This window comes from Rosa chinensis, chromosome 5, assembly GCF_002994745.2.
Source record: "Rosa chinensis cultivar Old Blush chromosome 5, RchiOBHm-V2, whole genome shotgun sequence".
Lineage (NCBI taxonomy): Eukaryota > Viridiplantae > Streptophyta > Magnoliopsida > Rosales > Rosaceae > Rosa > Rosa chinensis.
Window position 1 is genome coordinate 42,967,826 of NC_037092.1, and position 22,173 is coordinate 42,989,998.

Consider the following 22,173-nt stretch of genomic DNA (forward strand, 5'->3'; position numbering starts at 1 on the left):
CTCTCTCTCTCTCTCTCTCTCTCTCTCTCTCTCTCTCTCTCTCTCTCTCTCTCTCTCATCTTCTTCCAGTGATATCTCCCCCATCGGGCAACGGATTTGGGCGCTACCGGTGTCATTTGAACCCTCTCTTCTTCCTCTTCAAGTCTGGTCTAGTTTGATGGCTCGATTTGAGCTGTAGAAGTAGCAGCAAGGCGGAGAACACGGTGCAGCCGCTGTGTCGGGTCTCCGGCGATTCTCTATTTTTCGGCCACCTCTGGCTACGCCACTGGTCCCGTTTGAAAGCCCTTGAGACGTATAACAAACCCTCAAAATCTCTTGATCCAATTTAAAGGGTAGAGCACGAATCGAAGATTTGAAATTTCTAGGGTTTTGAATTCGGCCTCTTTCTTTTCGGGCTGATTTTCAGCCAATCAAGGTAATTCTGGACTTTGTTGTAGTTGGAAAAATGGTTGGGCTTGTTGTGATGAAGATTTTGGCATAAGTATTGTACCCCAATTCGAGGGTTGGCCGGTGTGGGGGCGTGTAAGGCTGATTTCGGCCTTCTAATTTTATTAGTTGGGTTCACTTTAGTATGTGGAGCTTGTTGGTAGGTGTTTTGTGAAAATCGGAGAAGGTTTAGTATCAATTGTGATTTTCCGAAGTGCGGGGTTTCGATTATCGATTTACGAGAATTTGACTGTCGGATTTCTCTTGATTCTACTCTAGAATACTTAAATCGACTAATCGATCGTAGTGGTGAAGTTTGGGTTAAATCCGAGAAGAAATGGAGATGTTGGTTTACGAGGGATTTTCAGGTTTCATTTTATAATCGTATTTAAATTTCGAATCGTCGTTTACGAATGTAATTTTGTACAGGACGAGGTACCGACCCATTGGTCGACGAGGATCCATATGCTTGGCCACGTTAGTTGTATACTGTGAGTGGACTTTTGATTTTAAGTGATGCATGCGATTCTTTTCCCGAATTAATGATTTATTTTAATAATCATTTTATTATAACTTGAGCGTATGATTCGAGTTCGGAATTTGATTTTGGTTTATCTTGTGAATTTACTTTCAATGATGATTTTCAGAGATTGATTATGATTTATCTCGGTTATGATTTTGAAAATGAATTTGTCTTACTATTTTTATCTAATATTGATTTTCTGATGATATATCTCCTATAAATGGTTATCACTTTGATTTATGATTTGTTATTGAATTGGGAATATCTTGGCGTGTGGGACACATCAATGAGTTATTTATTTTATCTTGAGAATTACCTAGTACGGTTGGGAATCGTATTCGTGATTTCATTTGCGAGACTTTGGGGAAGCTTTATGGATTTTGGCTTTCGGTTTTCGCAATGTTTTCCTTCACCATATTTGGGTTGCTTTATTTTAGTTCTCCTCCTCAAGTAAGTTGTAGTCGAGGCTCTGCCTCACTTAATTTGTGTTTGTGGGTCGAAGTCGAGAATAGAGCCTGGGAGGCTCATTTGTTGTATGGTGATTCCTTCTTCCCCATACTCTACTGTTACTTGACTAGCGAGTCTAGTCCGATTTCTCTTAACCAACAGGGCTGGTATGTTTTCATGAGATTTTGAATTTAAAGAAATATGTTTTATAAACGTTGCATGCATCGAGGTTTTGTAAATAATTCAAATTGTGGGAATGTATAAATTCTTGTGTTTATTTCAGTTATTGCAAGTATTTGTTTTTGTCCGTTCACGCTAACATTTTCATATGCTTTCCCCATGGGCCCTTCGATTTCAAATGCCCTGTTTGCAGAGTAGCTGGTTCGGCATAGCAGGATTCAGGGCATAACATCTGTTGCTGTTGTTTTCCATATTGTAGGTTATTTATTGAACCTACTTATATCTTGAATTCTTTTCCCCTTTCAGATTACTCTGATAACCTGTAGGACAACTGTTATAAAACTTGGATGTTATTTTTGTGAATTTGGAACATGTTGTATTTCAGAATTTAGTTGTTTATTGTGGATTTGTGGAGTTGTTGTGTTTTAGGGAGCAGGGTGGCTCCAGAATAATAAGAATGGATTGTTTAGAAGTGTAAATATGATTTCTACAAGTTTTGAGTAGTCCATTTTTAGGGGTGACGCTGCCGAATTTTCGGTAGAGTTATTCCTAAGGTGGGCCTTACAGAGCCACCTCGGGTTTCAGGGTGAAATGTAGGGTAGGTCCTGTCATATTGTCAGTGATTCTCCTCTAGGTGCATTAATGGATAGTTATGGACTGATTATTGATCATGGGAAACAATTCAATGGAATACACGCATTCTATGTTTTCTACGGTTTAGTAATTTCAAAAAAGGGACCTTGACCAAAAGCACCAAAATAACAAAAAATTATCCCACTTACCCCAGCAACAGTTTTTTCTTCCCACCTACACAATTTAACAACAAATGACTATTTTACCCTAAACACAATTAATGAATTACAGCTATACGCCACTCAACATCAATCTCTCTAACTCTCTCTCATCCAATCTCTCTCTCTCCTCTCTCCCCCATCTCTCCCAACTGACCTCCGGCACTCTCTCCTCTGGCTTCGGGGATCGACCCAGCCCTCTCTCCTCCGGCTCCGGCGCTCGACCCGGCCCTCTCTCTCTCCCCTTCAGCTCTGACGTTCGACCCATGCCGTCTCCCTCTCTCCTCCAGCTCCGGCGACGACGCAGCAACTCCAAGACTGGAAGAATATACCGGCTTCGTTTTTTATTTCATGTGGTGCCATCTTCGTCACAATTTAGCCTCGCCTTGGTGTCGATTGACCAACTAGGACCAGGCCGATCCTGTCGTGGCGAAGCAGAAGGCCATCATCCATGGAGGACGTCAACGACATGGAAATGAGTGAATCAGATCGGGTTTCGAGGAGGCTCTAGGCTCGAGCTTCCGGCGGACGTCAGCAACATCATCCACGACCCCTGCCTCGCCAGAAGGCTACTTCCGGTCCCGGGTCTGCAGCCGGAAAGATGGGAGAAGAGGACATGAGTGCCCAAATCAGATTTTTTTTTTTTTTTTTAGGTAGGAAAAAAAGTTTTGAATGTCTATTGGGAGGCAATAAACGTCTATTGGAGGGCAATAGATGTTTTGAATTGATGTAATCTCCTTGTTTTTTTTTTTTCTGTAATCAAAGTTTTATTTGTATAAATTTAAGGAGATTAGTTCCCATTCTGGCGACTGAAAGTCCTATTGGGAGGCAATAGACGTCTATTAAGGGGCAATACATGGCTGATTGACGTCTATTGGGGGGCAATAGACTATTAGGGAAATAGACCTCTATTGCCCATCTATTGGGGCAATAAACCTTTCCGGTGAGATTTTCAGAAAATTCTAGTTGGCGGAGGCCTGTGACGGGGCTCCGACGAAGTCTCCTATGGTTTCTCTCTCTTCCATTTTTTTTCTTTTCTCTCTAAGTAACAAAGGGTGAGGGTAAAATGGTATTAAAAAAAATTAAAAAACAAAAAAAAAATTCTTAATGGGGTATTAGGGAAGACCTCCTTAGAGTGTTTTGGGTAAGAGAGAATTAAAAAAAATAAATGCGGTAAGTGATAAAAACATCTCTAGAAATGGGGTAAATGGACAAAAACCCTTCAAAAAAATTTAGGTTAGCACTTGAAATTAGAGTAGTGCTTTTTTTAGATGTCTTTGTTTTGTATTATGTATACTAGCCTTCCTACACGCGTTTCGCGCGTGCAGAAGGACTTGACAATTGTTCATTTATGTCAGTGGTTAATAATCAGGCATCTTCAACCTCAATCACAAAAAGCTACCATTTTCATAAATAACTGAAGAATTAGATTGGAAATGTATCCGATAATGACCTATTAACATTGATCTGCAAGAAGAAACACAAAGTTAGAACTTTGCATTAGGAAAAGATGAAATCATTATCTCCCAGGTCCATTTCTCTTGAAAACCTTGTAGAGAGCATAATAATTTTGAAAGAAATATAAGTCAAAAGTACTTCATAATATCCCCAAGAGAATGAGAAGGAAATATGACCTGAATGTAAATCATAGGAAATATTAAGGGCAAAATCGGAAGTTCGAAAGTTTCCCCAAGATGAACAGTAAACGGCTGCTCGCTTTATATATAGAGATAGAGTTTAGAGTTGGAAAGCTAGGAATTTCAACTACCTTAAGGATGAGTTTGGAATTCAATTGTGGAGTGGTTTCCAATTAAATTTGGAACTCATTTGTAAAAATTGTTGAATTTCTTTGTAGCTGTCTTTACAGTAACCTTGGAGATCAAATGTGTTGAACGAGTTTTCAACAATCTTAGTTATTCCAGACATATTACAATTTTCATTTGTTGTTTTAGGACTTAGATATTGGCTTTAGATTTTAGATAGTTTTTAGTTCTTTGCTTGGATAATTTCGAATTTCTAAATTTGAATCAACTCTGGTATCCCTATACCTGGATACAAACTGAGGCTTCTTTATTTCCTTTCCTAATTTCGTTGTCCTTATGCTGACGCCTTTAACCTCTAAAACGTTGCGTGATTGAAGTCACTATTTTCTGAGCTTGATTGCATGGTCCTGAGCTTTGTTTTTGTGTATATTTATCTAATTTAGGATGCTGGTTGCTATTATTATTATTATTTTTTTACTCCTCCATATGTATGTCTGGATGCATCTAATTTATGTTTTGGCTTAAGTAAATCCCCAAATATCAGTGGTTTTATTGTTTTTTTTTGAGGTGAAAAGGTCATCCATTTATGAATTTCAGCAAGCAGTACAGTAACAGCTTGCCCATAGGGCCATCAGACAAAGTCAATACACAGAGTACACCAAACAAGCACACCCAGAAACCAAGCATACCTCAAAGTACACCCCTAGCACACCTACCTTTTTTGAATAAGCACAGAAACAAGAAACTAAATAACTCCGAAATTAATAAACTGCCAACGAAGCTATTCGCGTCTTGTCGATCTTTTCCACTCATGCAGAAATCAAAACAGTCTCCCCATCCTCAGTTGAGGTAATCACCTCCTCACCAGGATTCAGACTCTTTGCAGCTAGAGAAGAAGCCAACTCCTGCTCTTCCATTTCAATCCCCACAATCTTTCCCACCTCAGGTATCTCTACCATTGAAGTCATCACCTCTTCAATGATTTTAGTATGCTCCTGAGAAGGCAGAGCATCAATCCCCATACCCTCAGCTTCAAGTATTTTGAGGAAACGTTTCCTCCCTTTAACCTTCACTCGTGAAGTCTTCAGGACCTCAGAACTGTCGACCACCTTTGCCTTATTTTTGGACCCTTTTGGCCGTCCAGCCTTCTTTTTCTTCTGTGGAGAGATTATCAACCTATCATTCTTCTGAGGAAGACAGAGAGAAAGCTCACACATCCCATCCATTTCAGGAGCAGGTAGGGCAAGCAACTTCTTCCCTGAACGCACCAGAGGGACATCAGCAGATCGCTTTATGCCACTGATACCCGGCGCATCACCATCTATACCAGGCCATGAACCCACCTTTTTTGCAAGCCTAAATGAAATGATCCCCTAGAGAACCACTTGCCACAGTGCTCACCAAAGGACGATTTGGGCCTAAAGCAGGAGCCGAATTAACAAGCTTCTTCAACAGACCTGCTGCTTGTAGTCCGGAATTGAGATGAGCAGAGAAGAATGCAGCTTGGCTTTTGTGTTGAGAGGCTCTATCTGCAGCCCTAGCCAGAAAGAGACTGTTACCCGATAAAACCCTATTCCCAAAAAAACCAACCCTAGATTCGGAAACCCTAGCCTCACCCACGATGGTACCCGATTCATCCACTGCCGCCCTAGGATTAGCATCCAACAGAGATAAGCCCGCCATTGCATTTACCGGAGGAGAAGCCAACATAGCCTCCCTTTCCTTGGCAAACATACGGTCACATCCATCAGTGGGATGTTCAAACCTCCCACAATCCCTGCAAAGACCTCGAACCCTCTCATAAACAATCGACAGGTTCACTTCAACTGCTGCAGAGAAAGAGAAGCTTCTGAAAACCCTAAACCGCCTCCTGTTGTCAATGATCAAACGTACTCGCTGTTCTTCATCTTTGCGGTTCAGGGCTAGTTGATCAAGACGCAGCACCCTTCCAATAGCAGACCCAACCATCGAGAGTGCAAGTTTTTTGCGCGCGCAACCCTAGAGGCAAACCCTTAATTTTGATCCAAAGCTCCATAGAATGGATCAGAATGGCCTCAACATCAGAGATGCCATCATACAGTGCCAACAGCAGCATTATATTACGGTAAAACCAGGGAACCCCATGCAGGTATCGATTTCAGTCAACCTCATGATCAAACTGGAACACAAAGCGATCCCCAATCTCACGGATTGACAGACCATCTCGCATTCTCCAGATCGCAGGCATGGTGCCAAGAAAAGCAGCAATATTCGGCCTCCTGGTAAGCTGCCGCCCCACCATGTAATGATAGGGATCTTGCAACGCCTCTTCGCTGGCCAAGCCAAGGTCAACGTGTGCATCTTCAGAGAGAGTAAAAGCTGCAACAAGGCTGGCAATGGGATCCGACATGGTAGAGGGAAACAGGTGTACTCAAAAAGAATCGACGAGAAAACCCTAGCTTAGACGAGAGCGGCTAGGTATTTGTGTATATGGTTCTTCTATTTCTTGTTTAGGCCAAGTGGTTTTAATGTTAAGATGGGTGCATAGTAGTGATTCACGACATTGAGACAGAAAAGAAAACTACATGTAGAAATTTGTCATTACAAAATAACTACAACTAGACCAAAAACAAAAACAAAATAACTATAACTATAGTTTTAAATATACAAGCATGTCATATAATTGGAAACCATTATTTAGACTGCTGGATTCGTTTATGCTCATCTATCTTTTAATAGTGGTATTAACTAGGAGAGAGGAAGAGTTTGAGCAAGAAGAGTTTTTGGCGGGTCGTCTAGGGTACCTTGATGTATGTCATATCCTTATTTTTGTTATTTTTTTTTAATATTTTTAATAAATTAATGTAGTGGAAACCTATTGAACCGGTTAACAGGTTACCCACTTAAATGTTGACGTATGTCATTTTTATAAATAAAATTTACTATATTAACAACACATTCTGTATTGATATGTAATATTATTCATAAACAAGTAATAAATAATGTCAAAATAATAAATTATACCTAGTAGAACTAAAATTATGACTCTTGATTATAATTGAGTGGTCTAAGATGTAAATATCATATTAAGACAACTTTTACCAAATGGATAACATTGATTATCAAATGGAGAACCTCCGTACAATACTGAGTACTTACATATATTTTGATCTAATATTAAGTTTACCATGTTCACAACACAAATGTTGTCAGAATTGTAAAATGGTTGATAATCTTGTAAATGATATAGTTTTTGAAGTAGTTACTACAAATAGAACAAAAGTTACCACTTTTACATCAATTGTTGTGGGTTGTAGTAACATGTGTAGTCATTGTAGTAATCATTTCATTAATGATAATGAAAAAAAATTTACCACTCTGACAATAAATTTATTGTCACACTTGCTAAATTGTCCACAAACTAGTACATTAGTTTAAGTGGAGTAATTACTACAAATAGAACAAAAATGACCATTTTTACATCAATTGATGTGGATTATGGTAAAATGCATATTCATTGAAGTAGTCATCTCATAATGATAAAAACATAAAGATTTACCACTCTGACAACAAATTTGTTGTCAAACCTTTTAAATTGTCCATAAACTAGTAAAGTAGGTTGTAGGTGGAGTAATTACTACAATTAGAACAAAAATGATCATTTTTACATCAATTGTTGTAGTTTGTGGTAAATTGCATCGACTGAAAGTAATTACAACTTCGACAATGGAAATTACACAATATATTACTTAAGTACGCAAGGGAGAACTTCATTACACCAATGAGAACATACGTGCTTTTAGTCCAAATATATGGTACCTATATGATAACACATTGTGGTAACATTTGTAAATTAGTTCAAAAAACAATAATAACAAGTTGTGCGTGAAGTAGTTACTACATCTAAAACAAAGATTATCTATTTTTACATTAATTGTTGTGGTTGTTGTAAAATGCATGTAAAAAGAATTATATTTGGTTAAGGAAAATACTAATGCTATAACTAATTAGCAATAAAGACCATTTAATTAATACTAATTCCGTGAGCCTAGATTAGAAGTTTTTTGTTTTTAATAAGGAAAAAACATAAATGTCAATAGTGTAATTGTCAATTAATAATCAAACATTAATTAATTGACTAATGGTAAAATTAATTAGTAATCAATACTAGTCAACTAATAGTAATTGACTAAGGACTAAACAGGTTACCAAATTTTAAATATTTTGGATCATTGGATATATTACTAATCCAATGGTCCAAAATATTTAACAAAATGGGTGTATGACAAACACCCGGGTACAGGATACCTAAGAAAATTCCGAGTTTTTGGGGGGTCAGTTATGTTTTTCTTTTGTCGTCGTCGGCTTTAAAGGCTTCCAATTTGTCTAATAATTTATGTTCAATGTGGTTTTGTTGCAGTTGGCTACCATTTGATTGGATCCAGTGAACCCTTCAAGCTACGAAATTTTCTATACTAACATAAGATGGTTCTGGATCTGTTTCTTTCTTTGTAGCAGACGTCAAGAGTGAGTACCATCATGGAGGTTGATATGCACATTGTGCTAGATTTTGCTGCTCTCATTTCAACAAGTTGGGTCATTTATATGATACGGTTCAAACTGAAGTCAATCTACATAAACAAACTCGACAACTTTTGCTTATTTGTGATAAAGATCTTTTGCTAACTTTGTTTTGTTTAAGTATATTGGTATTGAGAGAGATTGATGAGAGAAGTGTATTTCATTATAGAGAATAGGAGCCCTATATATAGGGATTACAAAGTGCATAATCTAATGTTACAAGGAATACCAATCCGTGTAGGATTGGGAAATCTAGAACCTTCTCTCCTATTCCTATTCCTAGTTTGATAAGGCACACTAAACTTGATTTTCCTTCAACACTCCCCCTTGTGCCGCTCAAACATGGTGGTGACGCTTCATCCGTTGCCTCGTTAAAAACCTTGCCAGGTAACAAAAACCCTGTGGGACAAAAATAATCCTGGTCGAAGGACAAAAAGAGCACAACACGTCCTTCACTCTTCGAGATCGAACATGTAGACATCATAACTCCCCCTGATGTCGATATCTCCCCCTGATTGCTACAATCGTGGGAGTTCGGATAACTTTCTCAATCCGATGCTCTTCACATGTTTCTCGAAGGTGGATTTAGGTAACGACTTAGTGAATAAGTCCGCTACATTATCCTCTGATCGGATTTGATTCACTTCAATCTTTAGAAGTGATTGTTGTTGCTGATTATAAAAGAACTTAGGCGATATATGCTTGGTGTTGTCACCCTTGATGAAACCTAACTTCATTTGTTCAATACAAGCTGCATTATCCTCATAAATGCATGTAGGTTCATCTGTGGTAGACTTCAAACCACAACTTCCTTGAATGTGTCGAATTACAGACCTTAGCCATACACATTCACGTACAGCTTCATGTAGAGCAATAATCTCTGCATGATTTGAGGAAGTAGCAACAAGGGTCTGTTTTGTAGACCTCCAAGATATCGCAGTGCTTCCCATGGTAAAGACATAACCAGTTTGGGAGCGACCTTTGTGAGGGTCAGAGAGGTACCCTGCATCAGCAAAACCCATCAAGACATCATTGTCGTTTTGATGGAGGGAGATAGGAGAACGCCGGCCACCATGAGCGGTGGCGGCGCCGGCGGCGGCAACATGGCCGGCGGCCATTCCATGGACGGGGACGTTTTGCCTTTTGGGGTCCAATCCCAATTTTCCGTCATTCCTTTTCTCTCTGTAGGGATAGAATAAGCCCATATCAATCGTACCTCTTAGGTATCGAAAGATTGTCTTTATACCAATCCAATGGCGGCGTGTTGGCGCAGAGCTATGTCGAGCTAACAAGTTCACTGCGAATGAGATATCCGGTCTTGTGCATTGAGCTAAGTACAATAATGCGCCTATTGCACTTAAATAGGGCACTTCGGCCTCTAATGCTTCTTCGTCCTCATCCTTTGGACGAAACGGATCTTTTCCGGGCTCAAGACTACGGCCGATCATGGGAGTACTCGCAGGCTTTGCTTTATCTTCATTAAAGCGCCTTAGAATTTTCTGAGTATATGCAGACTGATGGATCAAAATCCCATCACTACGGTGCTCGAGTTCTAAACCGAGACAAAACCGTGTTTTCCCAAGATCTTTCATCTCAAATTCGGATTTCAAGTATTTAGCAGTTTCCTTCAACTCATCTAGAGTTCCAATTAGGTTCATGTCATCGACATAAACTGCTACGATTGCAAATCCGGAACTTGTTCTTTTAATGAACACGCATGGGCATATTTCATTGTTAATATATCCCTTCCCAATCAAGTAGTCACTTAGACGGTTATACCACATCCGTCCAGATTGTTTTAATCCATATAGTGAGCGTTTTAATCTTATTGAAAACGCGCTCCGTGGTTTAGAGCCACTTGATTTGGGTAATTGAAGTCCATCTGGAACCTTCATATATATCTCTGAATCTAGATCCCCATAGAGATATGCTGTAACCACATCCATAAGCTGCATGTCAAGTTTTTCGGAAACTACCAAACTGACAAGGTAGCGGAACGTTATAACGTCCATTACGGGAGAATATGTCTCCTCGTAGTCGATTCCAGGGCGTTGTGAGAAACCTTGCGCCACAAGGCGGGCTTTATATCTTACCACCTCATTTTTCTCATTACGCTTTCTAACAAATACCCATTTATGGCCAACAGGCTTTACACTTGGGGGTGTCTGCGTTACAGGCCCAAATACCTGTCTCTTTGTTAGTGAATCCAATTCAACCTGGATCGCATCTTTCCATTTAGGCCAATCTGCTCTTCGTTGACATTCTTCAACAGAGCGAGGTTCGATATCATCATATTCTATAATCCCTTTCGCAATATGATATGCAAATGCATCATCAATCGCCATAGAATTTCTATCCATCATCTCATGTACACTAGTGTAATTTATGGAGATCTCTCTATTCTCTGGAGTTGGTTCTGACATTGGAGCGTCCCCCAATGATGTCTCTTGGACATAACCATAATCCGGAATATTCTCATGAGATGGATTATTTATATCGATGATTAATGGATTATTCTGTGCCAAATTCGCTTTCTTTCTTGGGCGAGAATCCATCGAACCTATGGGCCTCCCGCGCTTCTTGGCGGGAGCCGTGGGCCTAGCCACAACGTCACCATCATTGAGAGATGGGACGTTGGCGCCATGCTCATGCATTCTTGAGTTGGCGTCATGTCCTCTACTTTTAGGGACATCAATCCTTGCAGGTACGTTTGCAGCAGGTATGTGTGATCTCGTCACTTTAGCGATCTCAGAAAACGCATCAGGCATCGAATCTGCTACGTTCTGAAGATCGAGAATTCTCCGCACTTCAATTTCTGACTGTGCGGTTCGGGGATCAAGATGAGACATAGTGGGGACAGACCACGACAATTCCTGTCGTTCCTGTTGAACATTGATGTTCTTATCTCCCCCTAACGACGGGAAGACTGTCTCATCGAAGTGACAATCCGCAAATCTAGCGGTAAAGAGATCGCCTGTCAAGGGTTCTACGTAGCGGATAATCGTTGGAGAATCATATCCAACATAAAGGCCTAATCGTCTTTGAGGACCCATTTTGGTGCGCTGTGGCGGCGCAATAGGCACATAGACTGCACACCCGAATATGCGTAAGTGTGAGACATCAGGCTCATACCCAGTAACCATCTGGGACGCAGAGAAGGGTTGAGTGGCAGTGGGCCTCAGACGAATAAGCACAGCTGCATGCAATATTGCATAGCCCCAAGCAGAAATAGGGAGATTGGTGCGCATCACCAATGCTCGAGCAACCATTTGAAGTCGTTTAATGGTGGCTTCTGCGAGACCATTTTGGGTATGAACATGAGGAACAGGATGTTCAACATCAATCCCAATGGACATGCAATAATCATCAAAAGTCTTTGATGTAAACTCCCCAGCATTGTCTAATCTTATAGACTTAATGGGATGATCAGGGTGGTGAGCCCGTAACTTAATTATTTGTGCTAGGAGTTTAGCAAATGCAGCGTTCCTTGTGGACAATAGCATGACATGTGACCAGCGTGTCGATGCATCAACCAACACCATAAAATATCTAAATGGTCCGCATGGTGGTTGAATAGGTCCACAAATATCACCTTGAATTCTTTGCAAGAATGGTATATTTTCCTTGGTGTCCTTTGCATAGGATGGTCTTGATCCTAACTTTGCTAAAGAGCAGGCTTTGCAGAACGAATGATGGGCTTTAGAAACAACCAATGAGGATTTTGGTTGAGCCACAAAGTCACAAGTGACTTTAGAAGTAAAAGTTGGAGACAAAGGACCCTTGGTGGCGTCAATGCCACCCTGAGGCCGCAGGGGGAAGGCGGCGCCGGCCAAGGATGGCCGGATTTGGGGGTGAACGGCGCCGTGAGGCGCAGGGGCTCCTTCGGTGTCCAAAAACCGAGTTTTACTTCTTTTCGTTCTGAAAAAGGGATGTCCGTGTGAAGTCTTTAATATACGGATCATCATGTCACGACCTGGGTGTCCCAAACGGTCGTGCCAAAGCCTATACGTGTCGGAATCCCATAAATCATCTCTCATGACATGGTTGGATTCAATGACTCGAATAGTGGTTGCATACAACCCACTAGAGCGACACATAAGTTTCTCTAATACTCGTTTATGTCCGTAGTCATTAGAGGTGATGCAAAGGAACTCTTGTCCATTCTCACAATGTGTTTCCACATGAAAACCATTGGCTCTTATATCTTTGAAGCTCAATAGGGTTCTTCCTGCCCTAGGAGCATAAAGAGCTTCGGTGACATTCAAGGTAGTGCCATTAGGCAACATAAATTGAGCTGGTCCTCGACCATGAATCAATTGAGATGGTCCAGCCATCGTAGTCACAGAAGATCGAGTAGGCGCCATCCATAGGAATAGCTGCCTGTTTCGAAGGATGGTATGTGTAGTAGCACTATCCACGAGGCATTCGAGCTCTCCGGGAAACATACTGAAAAATAATAAAGTTCGAATTTAGAATATGTCCAAGACATTTGAATAAGATAAATCGATACTTTATTAATAATAGCCAATGATTACATCAAAGTTTCTTGACCAAAATCTAATCCAATATAAAAATCAAACCGTAGACAAATCGTAGTCACTCAATCCTTTCGGTAATTTCAATTTAGTTGTGACCAGGTAAGGTAAGGCGAGATTTTGGTGGAGCGTTGCTCACTTTTAAAACCGTTCTCTCAGATCAAACCTTGCCTAGACATCACAAGTACTCTTGAGTACGCCTAGAGGGAAAGAGTTAATACAATAAGTCATTTTATTGATTTAAGGCATAATAGCCATTACATAATTCTTGGAAAAGTAAAGGACTATACTAATCAAAATCTGCAGCATCCTTGTGCAATTCTTTGTCAGATTTGAAGTCCGCTATGGTGAGATTGACGTTGACATCATCACCATCTTCTTCTATATTTTCGGCAAAGTTGGCTTCATGCTCTCTGAAGTCTCTAAATGCCTTGTAATGCGCAGCCAATTGTTTGCTTGCGTTGCATTGTTTGAACCAGTGCTCACTAGATCCACATCGATGACACATGTCATTGTGATTTCCTCCCTTTAATTGAGGTGCATTGTTTGCACTTGGGTGGCGTCCCCCATAGGAGTTGGCGCCATTCCCACGGCCCTGGGTGGTTCCTCCATGTCCTGGAGCCCCACGGCCTCCTCTCCCACGTTGCCATGTATTGCCACGTGATCGTCCTTCATTCTGACGAGTACCTTCCTTTGTAGGGCGGTTATATGGACCAGAACGTCCGTTGTGTCCCTTATTCTTAGGGTTCCGCTCCTTGCGCCCTCCTTTGGGTGCATTATTATAATTCGCCTCATGAACGCTCTTAGTTCCGATAGGCCTTGAATTATAATTCTTCACGAGGATATTATCATGTTTTTCAGCTACAGACATAATAGTAATGAGCTGATGAAATCTCGTGATCCGTCTAGTATCGAATTCTGTTCGATATTGCTTTGAGAGCAAAATTGCTGAGACGGGGAAGGTGGAGAGAGTTTTCTCAATTAGTTCTTGCTCTGTGACGGGTTGTCCACAGAACCCCAACATGGTTTTGAGGCGTAGAACTTCTGAATTATATTCAGCTACAGACTTGAAGTCGGCGAATCGTAGATTGCCCCATTGAACTTTCAAGTCAGGGAGGAGGGTATCCTTGATATTACCAAATCGCTCTTCTAGCGCGACCCATAATTCTCTAGCATCCTTGATTGCCATGTACTCCAGTCGGAGTGATTTATCCATGTGGCGCCTCATCAAGATGAGGGCGGTGGCATTGTTCGTAGCCGTACGCTCAAATATGAGAGTAGGATTAGGAGCTTGAATTAAGGGTAGGATCCCTTTTGAAGTGAGATGGTGCTCAACATCCGTGGCCCAACTATGATATTCCGAGCCAGTTGAGGTAAGTGCAGGGAAGTCAAGTTTCGACATCCTGAAATAAGAAGAAGAAATATATTAGTTTCGGAGTTAAAACTTCCACGACAACTAAATATTTAAGATTTCCGAGCTATGCTACCAAGAAATCGATTTCCAAGAAAATTGGATTAGACCGAAACAATGATGTTTATAAGGTCATAAATCGATGCTTGCGGACGCTCTTAGTCCGAAGTCTTACGAACGCTCTTAGTTCGTTAATTGCGTGAATCCCACGATTCCGCATTGAATCGAACCCACGTTCTATGAAAGGTGGGATGAAGAAGAAGGGAGGTTTTTAAGTCCCCGAGAAAAATAAGAAATATTTAACTTCGAATTATAGGAACTTTAAAACTTACTCTTTTGAATACCTACTTGTATTTGGATCACGCGCGTGTCGATGCAGGCGTGATGGAGCGAAGCAAGTTGTGTAGAAGTTTGCAGCGACGTGGGGTAGCAGGGGCTGCAGAGATGCTGCAGTGGCAGCGAGTTGCAGCAGAAGAAAAGAGGAGCTGCAGAGGCAGTAGCGCTGCAGGGGCAGCAGCGTGCGCAGGTGTGCGCGGTAGGAGCAGATGCGCTGCAGGGGCTGCGGGGCAGCAGGGGCTGCGGAGGTGCGCTGCAGGGGCAGGTGCGCAGCGGGGGCTGCGGGGCAGCAGGGGCTGCGGAGGTGCGCTGCAGGGGCAGGTGCGCAGCGGGGGCTGCGGGGCAGCAGGGGCTGCGCAGATTTTTGAGGAGAAGAAATTCTTTTCGGGTTTTTGGGTTTTAGCTATTGTGGTTTAGAGCTCGTGCTGATAACGTGTTTAAGTATATTGGTATTGAGAGAGATTGATGAGAGAAGTGTATTTCATTATAGAGAATAGGAGCCCTATATATAGGGATTACAAAGTGCATAATCTAATGTTACAAGGAATACCAATCCGTGTAGGATTGGGAAATCTAGAACCTTCTCTCCTATTCCTATTCCTAGTTTGATAAGGCACACTAAACTTGATTTTCCTTCAACATGTTTGTTATTATTAACAAAAGTATATAATGTTTTTACTTTTCTCCCAATAACTCTGTGATTCTCTGTTATGTAAAGTTGTAAATGTAAATGTATTTTGCAAATTATATTCCGAATGTTGCTTTATGGGTGGCATGTCTAAAGACCTAATATCTCTAGCATTTATTGATCAGATACAGGCAAATAATAAACCCGCAGCAACGCGTGGGGATGCTAACTAGTGTAGTACTAGTTGACAACATATCCATTGAACACCTTCAAGGATAATTATTCAAAGCATATTAATTAAAGAACGAAAAACCAAAAGAAGAGGAAGCAAGTGAAGAACAAATTGTTCTACTACTGGCGTTATATAATACTATTCTCATAGCTTGGGAGCAAGACCAGCCTTGAGCTTTTGAATGGTGGCTACATCAGTCTTGAAGGACAAAGCCAAGACATTGTCATCGATGTTGGTGGCGAACAAAGTGGTAGGTATTGACACAGTTCCGGCACTTGCACTTCCAAAGGCAGAAACTGCCAGAGCCGAGTTTTGTGAATCGGCATTGTACTGGTAGTGAACAAGGCCCTTGGGAAACACAAACAGGTCGCCTGTCTGAAGAGTATGAGTAAAGAGGTTGTTCTTTGTGTCGACAAAGCCAACTTCAAGGGTACCGTCAATAAGGAAGAGGAGCTCAGCAGAGCGAGGATGAGTGTGTGGTGGGTTAGTAGTGCCAGCTGGGAATTCAAGGACGGCATATGAAACACTCTGCCCATTGAGAGCAGGAAACTCTGCCAAGGTTGCCTTCAATACTGTGAAGTTTTTAGGCTCGTCTCCACCAACAAGAACACGCATTCCCGTGAATGTGAAGAAGTTTCCGTCTACTGTTTTATTTGGGGCAATGAAGTCGGTAAGAATGTCCGGGTCTGCCGTTGCCATTTGAACAATGGCAAGTGAAGAAATTAGTAGTGAGAAGAATTTGAGTCTTGAAGTTCTTGAAGCCATGGTTGGAAACTTGATTAATTATGTGAAGATCGACTTGTGATATTGGGTAGTTGGATGAGGTTCTTCAGTTTCCAGAAAGACATTATTTATAGTTACAGAAAAAAGGCAAGAGAGTTTGTTTTCTTGCATGGAGGCTGGAGCTATATCTGATATCAGCTGGAGATGAACATTCCAATGTTTCTTGTTGTAGTTGTAGTCGTACTTTTTCATGTTTTGAAGAATGTACCCAATAACATTGGAACCTTTTCTAATCTTCTCCTCACTAAATTTCAATTGCAGAAGTATATGCTTAAATTCGACGGTCACATCTCTAATATTCTTTTAAAGGACTTCACTTTCAGTTATAAAAACTAGAGCCAGAGAATACGCTCGAGACAGTTTTAAGTTTAAACTCTTATTCAAAGAACAGAAGTTAAACAATTTGATATTCATGCATGTTAAGATAAATTAAAAAAGATCAACACAAGACTATTTAGGAAACAATAAAACAATCTACTTAATCTGTTATTGCTCTAATTATGACAGAACTATTAACTTCTCGGCTCGATTTCCTTAGTGTCCCCAGATAAGTCTTCACTATTTGTCCATTAATGAGACATGCATTGAAGTTTGATTATAAGGTAATGTTATTTATTTATTTTTTTTCTTTAAAGAAATTGGGCGTCAATTTATTAATAAAAAATGTGGCTAGCAATACACAGTGACCACCTCTAAAGGGCACAATCAATTTGCATCACTGTTTAGGAAGTGGTAGAGCAACCTACATAAAGCTAGTAACGTAACAATAATAGAGTTTTCTCTGAGCAATTCAAGATCCAACCTTACTTTATTCTCAAACCTGAGTCCACCTACGCAAAGGGGACTCCCAGGGCTGTCAGCATGCAGGCTGAAAGACCTTATTACAAAACACCCCAAAAATTGAGGCCCAAAGCCAAGATCCACCAAAGGTAGACCCAGACCCATCTCAGAATCAAAACCCTTGATCCGACCTTTCACAGCAACAGAACTCATGAACTGGGCAACTCCGGCCGCGCCACCACGCACCAATCCCGACTTGGTATTGCCACCGCCTGCCATATTATGAGGTAATGTTAAGTTGTTAACAAAAAAAGAGGTTTTTAAGTTTCGTTTTGACTTATTTGTCAAATCTTAAGTTCTTTCCTGGTCTGCTTTTCTTGCAAAACAATGTTCACATATTCTCTATAGTATTTATCAATGGTGTTTGGCATTTATTTTTGCTACATTTGTATCGACACAAGTATTGGCTAACTTGGACCTCATATATAAAACCGACTTAAATTTGAGCTTTGCTGGGAACTAGCTACTATTAAAGTATTAATAGCAAAGAATGTTGTTAACTGAGACCACATAGGCAATTGAATGGATGAACCAATGAACATCCAAAAGAAAAGAAGGTCTATCTTCTGTCCAGTTTTATTTCAATATAACGATGGTGGCAAGCAGAAGTTGTCGAGTTCATGGTATCTATTTCAAGAAAAATGAATAATAAACAACTGCAGAACACTCCTACTACAACAAGAAAGGCATTGTATTCATCACCAGTTTATATCAGAAAGGCCTGCAGCAATAATCTATTTGAAACCCCATTATCTTTCTTTTATTTGACGCGGTTTCAACCCAATTGAACTCTATAAATAGTATCTGCATTATGTAGCCAGTATCACATCCAGCAATACCACAGCACACATCGAAAGATTAATCCAAGTTCAAACCATGGCTTCAAGAACTTCCAGCCTCAAATACTTCTCGCTACTAATTTTTGTACTCGCCATTGTTCAAATGACATTGGCAGGAGATCCAGACATTCTTAGTGACTTTATTGCGCCTCCAAATGGAACAGTAGATGGAAACTTCTTCACATACACCGGCATGCGTGTTCTTGTTGGAGGAGACGTGCCCAAAACCTTCACAGTACTGAAGGCAACCTTGGCTGAGTTCCCTGCTCTTAATGGGCAGAGTGTTTCATATGCCGTCCTTGAATTCCCAGCTGGGACTACTAATCCACCACACACTCACCCTCGCTCTGCTGAGCTCCTCTTCCTTATTGACGGTACCCTTGAAGTTGGCTTTGTCGACACAAAGAACAACCTCTTTACTCAGACTCTTCAGACAGGCGACCTGTTTGTGTTTCCCAAGGGCCTTGTTCACTACCAGTACAATGCCGATTCACAAAACTCGGCTCTGGCAGTTTCTGCCTTTGGAAGTGCAAGTGCCGGAACTGTGTCAATTCCTACCACTTTGTTTGCCACCAACATCGATGACAATGTCTTGGCTTTATCCTTCAAGACTGATGTAGCCACTATTCAAAAGCTCAAGGCCGGTCTTGCTCCGAAGCCATGAGGACAGAAATGGTTCAACAACAAGCTTGATATCATGGTTCTTCAGTTCTAAATTTGTTTTTATTTGTTGAATTCTTTGAATTGCTCTACATAATCACACTTGGCGTGTGCGTTTAGATGAAATAATTACTAGTTCTGTAAAATTTTTGAAATAATGGAATCTACAACTCCATTAATTAGAATTCCTTATTTCTATTTAAATTCCATCATTTTCTTCATCCAACACATCATTTATGTGGAGGAAGGATATAAATGTCAATAAGCTGATCATAAATTTCTATTACAATAATATTAATTATCACAGGTCATTTCTTGCCAACTAAAGAACCAAACTAATAATATATTAGCCAAAGTTATAACACCACAAAACCCTAGCCGCCTAGATTCACTACTAGCAAAACAACAATTACCCACAAATTTTAATCTGTGGGTAATAAGACTTTCTTACACGGATTTCAGTGTGTGATAGCTTTTACCCACAGTACACGCACAGATTGAGTTACCGTGTGGTTTAGAGGGGGGGGGGGGGGTAATGCTCATCTCACACGGATTATGTTGTCCATGTGGATATTAGACGTGGGCCCCACTATCTTTCCATAAATATAAATTACCGTAATGGAACACAGTTCGTGTGAACAACTCTATTTCACATGGATTTCTGTAGCAAATGTATAAACTCTATTTCACATAGATTTCTGTGCCAAATGTGTTTCACACGGATTTCTGTGTGAAAACCTATAACCTTATTGACATAGATTTCTGTGTGAGATCCATGTACACTAATTCTCACTGATTTCTGTGTGTAATAGTGACAACATTTAAAAAAAAATATTTCTGCTAATTAATTTGCAACCCAAACATAATAATAGTTTTGATTTCTGTATAATAAATACACTTCAAATATTTACAATCAAGTGAATAAATCCACAAATCAATCAAACATGAATAAACTTTACATTCATAGCAATATGTTCTTTACATTCCTAGTATACATTGTTGTTCAAGGTGGAATATCACTAAAATTTTCCCCCTTTAACAACATGATCCTTGTCCAAGAATGAGCATACATCAAAATGCTTTGAGTACTACCTCAAAGTAGTCCCTTGAATATTGTTTCACCTAATGCAAAGATGTACTCTGGATCATCAACAAGTGGAGTATTCTCATCGAAAGTATAACTGCAATAGGTTCATTAACCAGTTTAACAATCATTACGGGGAGGGGGGAGGGGGAACGGAAGAAGCTATAATAGAAGAAAGGGCTAAATACAGATTACTACCCTGTAGTTTGGGTCCAAAATCAATTCAGTCACTGAACTTACAATTTCATCAAAAACACCCCTGCACTTTTAGTTTTGATATAATAGGTCTAATTTGTTAGTTTTCCTACAATTGAGTTATTTAATTTGTTAATTAACGTGGCTCATATATGGCCTATGTTTTATGATGTGGTGTCGAGGTGGCCTGCATAGTCAATTTAGGAGTGAGTCCTACTATTAAAAACAAATAATTTTTTAACAAATAATCCAATTATAACTTGAACCCATAACAAAATATTAACAAATTGGACCTATTAGATCAAAATTGAAAGTGCAGGGGTGTTTTTGATGAAATTAGAAGTCCAGGGACTGAATTGATTTTGGACCTAAACCACAAGATAGTAACCAGTATTTAGCCCTAGAAGAAAATGGAGGAAGCTGTATACCAATTATATTTGTGACTGGTCCTTCCATATTCTGATCAAACAGGTAATACAACAATGTGAAGAATTAGAACTGAACTTTTCTCACAAGTCTTGAATGAAAGAACATAAAGGAGGAGGGCAAATGATTCATGACACCAACCTTTTAGATGTTCCTCAATGAATGTTTTCCCAAATTCAACTTCAAGTGATTAACAAAACCATTTCCAATGTAAGTTCTTCACAGATGGTTAGATTAATAGCAAGAGTAATCGTAGATATATAAAAACACATCAAAACTGTAGAGAAGAATATTGCAGAGAATGGGATATGAAATGGATTACATTAATAAATTCTACAGAAACACATCAAAACTATAGATATATAACAACAAACTCTGGAAGAATAAACTTTAACCAACTTAGTTCTTTTGGTAAGATGTGCATGCCCAAGTATGTCCAAATAGAAGCTACGTACAAGAAAGAAAAATTGCCTGCACTTGAAGAGCTATCCTCCTCAGTTTCCTTAATAAGAAGTACTGAGATGACAAATAACTACTATCAAAGTGGGATATCAGAACCACAGCAACAACAAGATACAGAGACACCTGCAAGAAGTATAGAGATACTTGTAAAAATTTATCTCATGAATATAACAGCAAGCAAGAATAGACCCATTGTAACTCTAGTGCAATACGAAATAGACCTATAATGCATATAAAAAGAACATTTAGTGTAAAGAATGATGCAGTAAATAATGACTGCATCACACAGTTATGACAAGATAGCAGCAAAATATTTAATAATAAACTAAGACCGACTAATATCTCCTACAACATATGTATATTAAAGGAAGCTCCTCAATAAACCAATTGAAACTGGGTTAAGCATGCAATCAATCTCAAGAAAACCATAGCAAAGAGCAAATTTGGAGAAAGGGATGATATTGCACTGGCTGTGATGCATCCAATAATAATTTTGGGGAAAGGCTATTCCAGACGTTAATAAATAATAAAACAAATGGGTTTAACCAGATGAGACTTGGGAGATTGCAATTCGGCAAGGCCTTGGTTGGCTCAAGCATAGTTCGTGAGCTATCAAGTATCTACAAAGACCCAAGCACAACTAGATAAGCAAATTAACTAGGGATAACACTTAATCGACAAATTGGGAAACCAAAAAGAAACCCAGAAACTACATAGAATCAAAATTAAAGAAAATCAACCTCCTTTCCAGAGAGAGAGAGATGGAGGAGAGAGAAAGTGGATCTGGAAGACACTTTCCTCCGTCATCGATCTCCGACCATCAAGGTGGACTCACCGCAGTCACCATCTTCTTCGCCTTCCTCCGATGAGTCAATGGCAAACTGCACGTCCTCCGGCCACGACTAGAAGCAAGGTAACATAGTTCCGTTCAGTCCACCTTCGAGATGAGCCACAAAGAAAATTGGTTAGCGGGTGAGGTAGAGAGAGAGAGAGAGAGAGAGAGAGAGAGAGAGAGAGAGAGAGAGAGAGAGAGATAGGGTTTCGGCATCATT

General features: G+C 40.0%; 2 protein-coding genes across 2 annotated transcripts; one reads left to right on the forward strand and one right to left on the reverse strand.

The window, feature by feature from the left end:
- Window positions 1-15,976: 15,976 nt before the first annotated feature.
- On the reverse strand, window positions 15,977-16,597 carry LOC112167226 (germin-like protein 9-3). The gene has a single exon (XM_024304212.2). It carries the CDS (start codon window positions 16,595-16,597, stop codon window positions 15,977-15,979), a length of 621 nt encoding a protein of 206 aa, XP_024159980.1.
- Window positions 16,598-18,331: 1,734 nt separating this feature from the next.
- LOC112167681 (putative germin-like protein 9-2) lies at window positions 18,332-18,958 on the forward strand. Its single transcript, XM_024304724.2, has one exon. The coding sequence runs from the start codon at window positions 18,332-18,334 to the stop codon at window positions 18,956-18,958; it is 627 nt and encodes a 208-aa protein (XP_024160492.1).
- Window positions 18,959-22,173: the final 3,215 nt, after the last annotated feature.